At 46.7% G+C, this 11,535-nt stretch overlaps 2 protein-coding genes and 1 long non-coding RNA gene across 3 annotated transcripts in view; 1 reads left to right on the top strand and 2 right to left on the bottom strand.

Annotated features, from left to right (window-relative positions):
* LOC121101215 overlaps positions 1–2,420 on the top strand; it is a 2,864-nt gene extending 444 nt beyond the window's left edge. Inside the window, exon 2 of the long non-coding RNA XR_005833163.1 lies at positions 2,012–2,420. This is a non-coding gene — a long non-coding RNA (uncharacterized LOC121101215). The remainder of the gene's footprint in view (positions 1–2,011) is intronic.
* Positions 2,421–3,060: 640 nt separating this feature from the next.
* On the bottom strand, positions 3,061–4,357 carry CHCHD1 (coiled-coil-helix-coiled-coil-helix domain containing 1). The gene is made up of 3 exons (XM_008696055.2): positions 4,204–4,357; positions 3,960–4,078; positions 3,061–3,355 (listed from the first exon to the last, which is right to left on the bottom strand). Exons 1-3 carry the CDS (start codon positions 4,325–4,327, stop codon positions 3,245–3,247), a joined length of 354 nt encoding a protein of 117 aa, XP_008694277.1. The 5' UTR covers positions 4,328–4,357; the 3' UTR covers positions 3,061–3,244.
* Positions 4,358–5,910: 1,553 nt separating this feature from the next.
* Positions 5,911–11,491, bottom strand: FUT11 (fucosyltransferase 11). Its single transcript, XM_040624289.1, has 3 exons — positions 10,659–11,491; positions 9,915–10,540; positions 5,911–8,515 (listed from the first exon to the last, which is right to left on the bottom strand). The coding sequence occupies exons 1-3, from the start codon at positions 11,364–11,366 to the stop codon at positions 8,368–8,370; spliced, it is 1,482 nt and encodes a 493-aa protein (XP_040480223.1). The 5' UTR covers positions 11,367–11,491; the 3' UTR covers positions 5,911–8,367.
* Between the last annotated feature and the right edge of the window lie 44 nt (positions 11,492–11,535).

Here is an 11,535-nt window from a genome sequence, read left to right on the forward strand (position 1 = left end):
GTGTAGCCAGGATCAGAGACTGTCATCACCCTTAACAGGAAGCTCCCAATGCACTCTGCAAAGGGGTTGACAACCCTCAAGTGGTCCCTTCTTCACAATCCACCTCTTACCCACCTTCTCTTCTATTTTCTGGCTCGCCACGGGCTGAACTCGGTGAGTATTCCCAAGTCCGACGAGTTTTTTCTCCTACCCCATCTCTAAGGCAAATGAACCACAAAAGATCTACCTTCTGTCGCTAACCCTATCCAACCCAGGATTTCCCAGCCCTCTCTCTCTCTCTCTCTCACACACACACACACACACACGGGGGCGCGGAGAAGCCAACCCCAGGAAGACTGGAAAAGCGAGTCCAGAAGTCCGTTCTGAGCTTGGGACAGCTCGCGGTCCGGGACAGCTCCCGAGCAGGGACAGCTGCTCAGCAAGGCCTGAGCAGAGCCAGCCCGCTCCCTTCCCCCTCCGCTCACCCTCACCTCGCATTCTGGTACCGCCACTGCCACCTCCGCCACCGCCGCCAGTGGGGGAATTGGGCCCCGCGGACTGTTTGCGCCATCCCCGCCAGTTCTGGCAGAGGCTCTCGGCCTCGGAGATGAAGGAACAGAGCGAATCCTCCTCAAAGCGGTCCGAATCTTCGAATGAAAAGCGCTCTCCGTCCTCCCATTCCGCGAACATCAGCTCCATGGGGCCTGCACCCCCCGGGGCCGGGTCCCCCCCCGCGGATCCGGGGCCTGGGCCGCCGGCCGGGGGCTGAGGGGAGGCCCGGGGCCTGAGGGGCGAGCCGGGGCTGGGGGTAGCCGGGGCGCTCAGGGCGGCCGTGCCGGACGAGGATCTCAAGCCTGGAAGGGGTATGGAACCGGGCCTCGCCCAACTGCGAGGTGCGAACAGGGATCGTGGCCACTATCCGAGACTCAGGGCCCGGACGAAGCGCTCGGCAGCCGGGGCCTCTCGGCGGCTGCGGCGCCGCCTCCCCCATCAGCTGATCTGAACTTCCGGCCGCGCCGGCCACCACCACTTCCGCCCTCACGCGCTTGGGAACCGAAGCCGGTACGGGCAGATGTAGAGGACCTGTTTGTTTAATTGCTGCATTTCCTGCCTTTTTTTTCTCGAATCCACCCTCAGATACTGTAAGAGGAAGCCAACCCCCAGAGGTATATGAAATGACTACAGATCCCAGCAATAACCCGGCATCCATAATGTCCCCAAGGAATAAACAGCCGCCATGAATGCCGGGAATCGTAGGCTGTCAAGCGATAATACCGGAACTATTGGGTGGAGTTATTGTTTTAACTCCGGATAGGCCCTGGGGCCGCATCACCTTCTGGGAGTTGTAGTCCAGAAGCCTGCATTCCATCAGACTTGTCACAGGGTGTCATCGGGGAAGCACCGCGAAAAGAATGCACTTGATTTCAGGAAATGGTTGTACTGTTTTGACAGTGGGTCCTTTGAGTTCAGATGTTTTGGGTCTTTTTTTGTGCATACGGACTCTTTGGAAGCCTGGTGAAGTCTCTATAGACACCCTTCTCAGATTGTTTGTAAATGCACAAAATAAAATATAAAAATTACAAAGGAAACCAATTATGTCGAAATACAATTTTAAAAATAATAAAACAAATTTGTAACATAGTAATACTTCTTTATTTACACATTAAGTAAAATCCATCAGCAAGTGTAATAACTACCATAATTTTGAAGCTAGTGATGCGTATGATATTGAGGTATCTGTAACCTACTATATGAAAATATGATTTCACATAGGTATTGCTGATACTGTGGTTTGGTTCCCTCAGTCCTAACTGAAATGCTAAATTTCAATTGTGGCTAAAGATAAAAATTTGTTTCCCATTCATGCCCACTGACCTCTTACTGGGAATCTATTGACCCTAGGTTAAGGACTCCTAAGTCCAGTCCAAAATGCCTAAGCACCGAGCTTCTTCCTACAGCTAAAAGCCTCAGCTCTCAGAACCAGGCAACTGCCCAGTGCTATACCCATGGGGTATAAGGACTACAGGAACAGGTAGCTGTAGGGGTCAGGGAGGCAAGTCCCCTTCTTTATCTGAATAATTATCCCACTGGAGATTTAGAAACCCCACTGACCCCTTTGTCTATTTAATGCTCTAACATATATAGGAACGGTTAAGTTAGTTATGCCTGAAAGGGCAGAGTATACATAAAATGCTATACAATTGTTTCTAATATCAAGTGGTCACAGAAGTTAATGCCTTCAGCAGCTACGTATAGATAACTTAATGAAAGAAGTGAACAGGTGATACACAAAGAAGATAATTGCAAATACGTTTGTTTCACCATTTGGGAGAGGCCAATGCCAGGCACCTGGAGAATAGAGACAAATGATAATCAGCTCTACTTGATTATTGCCATGCAGGAATGAGAAATTTGTGTTGCCAGATCCTTTTTTTTTTTTTTTAATAGAAAGCTCCAAGGTGGATTTTTAATGACATTTTCCCTATTTCTGAAGGTGGTCATCTAATTTAAAAAGAAATTTTTAATTGTGTTGGCTAAATAAAATACAACTGCAGTAACTTTGGTCACCAATTTGTAAACTTCTGATTATTCTGGGAGCATCTTGCAGGGGCTATGCACAAAATAGGCAGTCCCTAAATACTTAGAGATGATGGCAAAAAAAAAAAAACCTCTGGGGCGCCTGGGTAGCACAGTCATTAAGTGTCTGCCTTCAGCTCAGGGCGTGATCCCAGCGTTCCGGGCTCGAGTCCCACATCGGGCTCCTCTGCTGGGAGCCTGCTTCTTCCTCTCCCACTCCCCTGCTGTGTTCCCTCTCTCGCTGGCTGTCTCTCTGTCACATAAATAAAAATAAAATCTTAAACAAACAAACAAAAAAAAGAAACACCTCTGCACATAGACAGACTTCAACTCCCTTACTGCATCCAAAGGCAAGGGTACTAAATGGTGTAAGGACTTCAAGTGCAGAACAAGAATAAATTTGTCCTGCTCCTGGGGCAAATCAGGGAGCAAAGAACTTCCAGTCTCGGGGAAGATAAAGCATTCAAGTATGGAGGGAGAACCTAATCTATAACAAAGGCCAAGTTTTCTTCAGAGGATTTTATTTCAAGATAAAGCATAACTTCCACCCTGACAATGATTCCAAAGGGTGAAACAGGTGTCTTGCCTTTCACCTTTCAAATAGAGCATGGCAATGCAAACGTCTCTAAAACACCTCTGCATAGTTCTCAGTAGCTACAGTCCAGTCATAGAAAATGCTTCTCCATTTTCAACTGACATGAGATTTGTTAGGAAATCTCTGTAACAACTTATTCAGTTTCTTGGGGGGTAAATTCCCAGATTCTCCCATGTCCTGGATTGATCTCACCTTTCGGGCTTCCTGAAAAGACAGAACAAAAACAAAAATGACAGCTCTACAGTTTATCCTGACCTAGGCCAATAGTTCTCACAATGCCACAAAGCACATTAATATATGTTAACCAGCCTGGAAATATGTGTGTCATCTACTCAATCCCCTTTCAAAAGTGACTTGGAACTTACAGATGACTGTATGACCTGAAGCTACCATGCCAGCTAGCAATTAATTTTAGGCTAAAATCCAGACAACCTACCCTTCACTGTCTTTAGCTCTATTTCAGACAATAATGTCTATTTGAGCAGCACTTTAAATTTTACAAAGTGGTTTTCCCATTCATTCCTTCATTTAACATTCACAGCATTCTGTAAGGTGGGTATTAATGTTAACCTCCTTTTACATCTGGTATAGCTAAAGCTTAGAGCAGTGAAACAAATCACTCAAGATCACAATGCCTTCAAAACATAAGTTTTTCCACTTTAGCATGAGTGAAATCGCTTCCACAACTTTCCTCGCCTTTTTAGAATGAGAATTACTTTCTAACACCTAACAAGAGGAAAGCAGAACAATTACTTGTATCCCTGCCCCATTCTCCTCCCAAAAGGGCACCCTATGAGCCTTCTGTCACCTCAGCCCTCGAAGCACAATCGAAGAAATCCTGGATCTCTTTTCTGCACGCTTCGTCGCGGAATTCATTCTGCTTCCAACACGCCATCATCACCGACATCTCTGTGACACAAGTCGCCTCTGGAGGAGCAAAACGGGAGCACCCTCAGTCACAAGGAAACCCTTACCTTCTGGCCCTCCCACCCAGTCGCCCCGTGCATCCCTCCGGCTTCCGCTCTAGAGCCTCCCTGGCTCCGACTGCTCACCGCCCCTCTCCCGGCGTCGTTCCCCAACACGGTTAGCTAGGATGAGGGGCTTGTTGGGCTTCAGTATAGGCTTCCGCGGATTTCCCAGCCGCGGTAGGCGACCCCGCAGGCTGGGCGTCGCCATTGCGCACCGAGCTCCCGGCAGGCTCTGCGTCTCCGTGCGTGACCTTGCGTGACCCCTACGAGCTCGACGAGTTTCTAGGCGCGCAACCTGAGGGAAGCTGGGAGGCCTGCCTGGTCTCTTGGCTCAGTAGGCCTGGTGCTGGGATCCTCCACCGGTCGTTTAAGACCTGTGTGCAGGTTAGGAGGAGAGTCTTTGGGGCTCGTGCGCTGACCTAGACCGCTCTTTTGTGGGCTCCCGACCCTGAAGTTTCCGGGCTGTGCTAGGCCAGGAACATCCAGGAAAGAACACGATAAATAGGACACTCGTTTATGGTGGTAGCTGGCTGAATTAGAGGGTGATTGCCATGGGCAAGGGCAGAGGATGGGAGCGAATCAAAATATGAGACTTTAAGATGTTAGGTTTGGACAGATTCTTATTGTTTTGACAAGTCTTCAAGAACTGTTGGATTTTACTACCTTTAAAACCACCCCAAAACCGTAAGGAAAAATTAGGCTTATTTGAACAGTTGCTACTACTGGGGCACCTGGGTGGCTCAGTCAGTTAAGCGTCCCACTCTTGATCTCAGCTCAGGTCTTGAACTGCGGGTTGTGAGTTCAAGCCCTGCCTTGAGGTGTGGAGCCTACTTAAAGATTTGGGGCGCCTGGGTGGCACAGTCGTTAAGCGTCTGCCTTCAGCTCAGGGCGTGATCCCTGCGTTGTGGGATCGAGCCTCACATCAGGCTCCTCCGCTGTGAGCCTGCTTCTTCCTCTCCCACTCCCTGTTTGTGTTCCCTTTCTCGCTGGCTGTCTCTATCTCTGTCAAATAAATAAATAAAATATTTAAAATAAAGTTGCTACTACTTATATATCCTACTATATATCCTTTGCTTTTCTTTGTAATGATCTATTGGGTAGGGTGAGGTTTAAATACTTTGGTATTTATCATCTAATTTAATCCTCTCTCCAATCCTGTGAAGATACTTGGTGGTATCATTCCTATAAATAGACTTGACCCTTCAGTTGTGATGCCTAGCTTCATCAGACTTGGTTCTAAGTGACTTTTAGCTGTTTTACAAAACTCAAAGATGTGCCAAGAATTGTCAGGGCATTTAGAAATGAGCTTCAAGAAATGTTTCTGGTAATGAAAGCATAACTTGAACAGCTTTTAGTTCATAAGGACTATCTTGGAGGAGCAATATTTGGTTGTGTAAAATGTACTGTACTAAAGTTAAAATCATTTATCAAAGATGTTTAATCTTCCCATTGATCTCTGCATGACTGTTTCTTTTTCTTCTGTTGCGTCTCAGTTCCGGTCAGAGAGGCCTTCCCTGATGCCCCCATGTCCCCACCATCAAGCTGTTATATTTTTTCATAGCATATATCACAGTCTGAATTGTTCATTTGTTGTTTGTTTACAGCCTTGCTTACCAGCAACACCCATTTAAAATGTAAGCACCATGAGAGGGGACCCTATCTTACTGAATCCCCAGTACCTAGAATAGTAACCATAAATACTTGTTAAATGAACAAATGTTTTGACATATTTTTCCAAGTCTCCAAGTGTATCATACTCAGCCCAGAAATATAACCAAGCAGAAGACACTGTTTAGAAAGAAGTCATTTATTATACAAAATGAAACCTGAGAAAATAGAAAATTGCAACACATGGAGTAATAAAGGCATCAGTCCCATGCTCTTTCGCCACCGCAGGAGCACAAATAAAACTGATTCCTAATCAGACACTTCTACCAACAATAATCTTGAGCCTGTTGCTGTTTACAGAGCAAGTGGGACTCAAACCAGAGAAAATTCACATTGTTTGCTTTCTCTTCATATTGGTTCTGCTTTCTCTTGTGGAAATGTAGCAAGTGGTTTATGATGCTCTTTTATGAATACTTTTATGGTGATAGGATTACAGGAGAAAGTGTGGGAAGCACTGTCCACAAAGCAGGCATGAGTCTCCAGCCACAATCATTCATAAACAACTGGCCCACTTTGTGCATAAAAGTGCTAAAGGAATGCCAGTGTGAACTGGTGTAATTAGGAGAGGTAAGAATGATTATACACTTTGCACTTACCCTTTTTATTGCACATAATGAAACTTGATTGCTAACCTTAGTTTGCACTTGGATAATATGTATTTTGCACTATAAATCAGCACCTGCATTTAAATAGATTGCAAGTTCAGAAATCAGAGTCCTGAATTTGACTTCTTTTGTAGCTTGCTACTATTTTAATATAAGTATGTTTGAAGATCCATCTTCCCCTCTTGTTCTTTTCTGCACAAACCCAAACAGGTTAAGCAAACTTTCCATTAATGTTGGGAAGGGTATCTTTTTTCCTAAAAAGTAAAATGGAAAAAGAACCACCCTGGAAGTGAAATCCAGCCCAAATTACAGCTTTCCTTGGCCACATCCTCAGATGTCACAATATTAAGGGTGGGACCCTACTTGTTGAAGCATCTAACATACAAACATACACATACACACATCTTGTTGTAAATTAGTGTGGGTATGTATATATAGAAGTACATACGTTAATTTACAAACAGATAAACTGATAGGCTATGGAACTTCTCTAGTGATAATTCATTAATACTACATTACAACCAGAGTAGCGCTGAAGTCCAAAGTATTCTTTCTTGTTCCACTGGCCCAGAAAAAGCTAATGATCTCCCTGCCCATTAAGCTTTATTTTCAAACCACAGCAATAAAAGGGTTTGGCTATACCCCAAAATCTGCCTAACAGCTTTTTATTTAGCCAGCCACTTGTGGCTATCTCTTGCCTCACCTCCCCTTGAGGTTAGGACCTTAGGTGGGCTCCATCAATATGTAGTCTCAGTAAGTACTATAAAGTTGTACAGATGGATAGTGGTAATAGAATGAATGAAGTTGGAATATTCATCCCACGTAAAGTGAAAAATGCTACATAATATGAGGTAATTACTACAACTATATTGCTGGGCTGTTTTTTCCAAAATAATTTTCATGACTCTGGGGAAAATGAGACTTTTGTAGCATATGAAAATAATAAAATAGAGGGAAGAGTTCATTAGGTAGACAGAAGAGACCAAAGACCTATAAAAATGTGCAATTTGATTCGCATTGGTCTATTTTAACATCTCAAAATCATTTATATATATATATATATATATATATATATATATATATATATATATATATATGAATTACATATATATACACTCATCATTTCCAGCCATAGTCTCTATCTCTAACCTAAAGTAGAGCAGAACAATTCATTAAATTGACATGGCATATATTAGCCATTGAATCTTTTTGTTCAAGAGATGAGAAGGAATTAGAGATATGCTCTTAAAAAAAAAACCAAAAAACCAGTGGTAAACAAAGCTGTCAAATCTATAGCCAGTTTAATGCAGGGGATGAATGTGGGGGTGGTGGCAAGGCTAATGCATCTTCATCAGATATTTGTGTAAAACCAGGAAAGAAAAATCCATTTAAAGTAAAAAGATTGACATCAAAGGCAAGTAAATGATATAAAAAATACAACTCCAAGAACCAGAATACAACCCACCAGGAGTTCTGCTTCACCACCAAGATAACAGTTTATAAAGCAGGAGATGAGGAAAAGAGATTAGGAAAGGTACTGAATAATGAAGAGTTTAAGGAATAGTGTCAAAGTTTTAAGACCCTAAACCTAACCCATCTTACCTCATTCTTAGACAAGTACCAAGGTGTTCTAATCATAGTTGAGAGGATGAAATGGCTAGAGAAAGATGCAGTTCTTTTAAAATTCTGTTCCATCAGCAATTTGAAACAAGTGGGTGTTTCAGGCTTTTGCTTCCCACTAATCCAAGAACTGGAGGCCTCCATCTCTCCTTGAGGACAGGCCTGATTACCACAAGGTGAGACACTGGATACACATCGTTAGGATAAAATATCAGTGGACATAACTGGAATTCCTTGAACTCAGGATAAGACAGTGTTCATTAAGGTTGCGCAGCAGATGCCCCTCATGTCCCATTGTAGAATAAGGACTTCCATCTCCTTAACTCTACCAAGTTAAAGGCTCTTGCAAGGGTAATTAGAGATTTTGGTTCCTTTTCATGAAGATCTCGTGTAGGTAATCCCAAAATTTCATCTGCTTTGTTTCATTGTTGTGGATCATGGCAGTGAGAGCTTCCCCCTGGTCCAGACCTTGCCAATAATCTTGCAGCCACATCTCCTTCCAGCTGAAACATCAAAGTGGGAGTTGGATTATGGAACCTCTGCACAGCTATGAGTCCTGCCTTCTCTGAATGGGGTCAAAGAAATCTTAAGCAGAAACGGTAGTCTCTGGCTGGGATAGGGCTCTGCTTTGAAGGGAAGGAAATGTGAAGTAAATCTAGTAGTAGTACAGGTGACAGTAAGCTGCAAACATGTATCTATCACACATCCCACCCCCAATGAGTTAAACCTCCTGACTTGCTCGCTCTGGGTTCCCAAACGTCAAGGAGTTCAGAGGAAGGCAGGGCAAGGGCCAGACTATGGAACCAGAAGTCTCTGTAAGAAAAGTCAGGGAGCCTCTTCAGACGTTTACCTTATAAGCTACACCTTTATTTCATAATCAAAATGAAAGTTCAGTGCTGTCCAATGTCTAGATAAAACATTTTCTTTTTTTAATGTTTTACACTTTCCTTCTAGTAAATCATAATATTATTTTCAGCATAAACCAGATACAAAATTAGATACTAGATGGAGGACTCTTCCCAGAACTAAACTCTGCCAGAGTGTCTATAAACAGCCCTCTGCTGCCATCCACTGTGCAAGTAGGTCTCTGCAGGCCATTCTAGCACCTTTGCTTTCCTAAGCTTAATAATCTTCTATTCACCTCTCCCGAAACAGATGTGGTTTGCTGCAAGTGGCTTCAACATTTTCCCACTCCACCTCCCACGCTGACCTTGTTTCCCAATGCACCAACTTCTGCCACTTACTGCAGCAGCTTCCTCACTTCTCTTCCAATTCACACTCCCACCATTGTTCATTATTATCTATTGAAAGCAGTCCTTCTATTTTGTTTAGGGCGAACATATAATTTATCATCCAAACCAGGGTACTTTTAAGAGTGAAAGGAGGGGCTATTAATAATTATGCCAGGTTAACAGATGTAAACCCTACTGCAGACAAACCTCTCTCAAAATACCCATCCCCATCCCCACCCCCACCCTTTAGAAGATGCTAAAGAAACAGCTGAGTTGATTTTCAGGAGGGTCCAACTCCTGAGCCTGGTGTTGAGGCTATGTATAGCCTGGCCCCAGTTTATCCACCCAACTTTGTCTCTCTCTCATCACTTCCTCTGAACAGACCCCTTCTGCTCTGGTTGAAGCCTTTTTTGAATCACTATTGCAAACACTGCTCTCATAAGCTGATCTTCATGTTGTTGCCCTGAATTATATTTTGCATCTTTTACTATATTTTGCATCAGTTTGTCTTATCTCCCCAACTGGACTCTTGACACCTTGAAGACAGAGTAAGCCCATGTCATAATTTCCTTATACAACAATACCCTCAGCACCTAGTACTAGTTCACTGCCCACAGCGAGCAAGTTCAATCATTCGATTTGATGGCCACAGGACCCCGGTTATCCTTACCTGTCATTATCGGGAATCTCTTCCACACTGCCAAAGCCAGGCGTGGGCACTGGGCAGTCCATGTGTGAGGGCTGGGCAATGTGAGGTTCAGGACCAGGGATGTCCCCAGGAGAGGCTGCGTGGGCTTTCTCGGCCTCCAGCCGAGCCAGTTCGTAGTCACAGACGAAACACTCGAAGCCATTGAGGTAGTTAGGCAGTAAAGGATCATTCACTCCCCACTCCCGATGCTTCAGACTATCCAGAAGGAACTGGTTGGTGATGCCCCCCGGTTGCTTATATGCCAGGTATTTCATGTATTCCTCATCATTCTTGTCCAGAAAGTCAATAAATTCTGCCAACTTCTGAGGTGACTCAAAGTCATCAATGAGGATGATGGAGTGATTGTTGGGCATCCAGTCCCTCACAGAGGGAGAGCCGCGATACACCGGCACAGCCCCGAGATGCATGGGGCGCCACAGTTTTTCTGTCATGTAGTCATCACAGATGGCATTTTCGAGGGCCAAGTGGAACTTATAGCGAGACAAGAAGGCCAGGAGCTCTGGATCCTCGGTGGTGGCTGTGGCTGTGTCCTGTAAACGCGGAGTGGGCAGCTCCCGATTTTGCAGGCATTTCCCATAGGAGTCCACCTGAGCGGGGTAGAGTACGGCGGTCAAGCGGGTGCTGCACGTCGGCCGGGACACCAGGGGTCCTGGCCTCAGCCGCACGCGCCCCCTCGCCCCCCAGCCCCGCCCCGGCCCCACCCACCGGGATGTAGCGCATCAGCTCGCGCACGTAGCGGTCCCGGTCCGCAGGCACGTCGCAGTGGGACTGCAGATAGAGCAGCGGCGCGTAGCCGCGGCGGCGCCACTCCGCGCGCTCCTGTAGCGGGGGCGCCGCGCGGCGCAGGTAGGCGATCCCGGGCAGCCACTGCAGCGGCAGCGGGTAGTCCGAATGGCGGCTGAAGGTGGCAGTGAGATTGAAGAGGCGGATGCCCGGACCGTGGCTCAGCACGAAGTTGTTGAGGGGCGACTCCTCGTGCAGGAGCGCCCAGCTCTGATGTGCCAGGCGCGGCAGCGGCGCCTCAGACGCGCGAAAGTCAGTACCGTAGAAGAGCAGCGCGCGCGTCCGCGTGTGCCCCCGCACCCGTCGGTCCCGGGACGCCACGCACGCACCGCGCGCGCACTCGATGCGCTCCGAGTCGACCGGGAAGTGGGGAAATAGCCCTGGGCTCCACCACAGCAGCACCGGCAAGTCCACCGCCACCTCCCTCCCTAGCCGCCGGGTCCCCGGACTGCGCGCCACCCCCACCGCGCCCAGCGCTGAGGGCGGTCGGAAAACCGCACCATCCCACGGCTCCGTCCACCCCGCCTCCCCGCCGGTCTCTCCCTCAGCCACGGGCCCAGAGCCGTTGACCGCACAAACACTAAGCACTCCAAGGACAGCAAGCACAGCCCTGCTACGGCCCGCCGCCATGTCCACTGGCAGCTGCCCCCACCCCCCGCAACTCCTGCCGGCAGCACCAGACCCCGCCCTGCGGTGAGTCGCGAGCGGACGAGGTTCTACGCCCGTTGTGCGTGTGACGCATGCGCAGTTCGGCTCAGCCGGCCACTTCCTGGGAAGTGCTAGGCCCAGCAGGAATGAA

This window comes from Ursus maritimus, unplaced genomic scaffold (assembly GCF_017311325.1).
Source record: "Ursus maritimus isolate PB19 unplaced genomic scaffold, ASM1731132v1 scaffold_7, whole genome shotgun sequence".
Taxonomy (NCBI): Eukaryota; Metazoa; Chordata; class Mammalia; order Carnivora; family Ursidae; genus Ursus; species Ursus maritimus.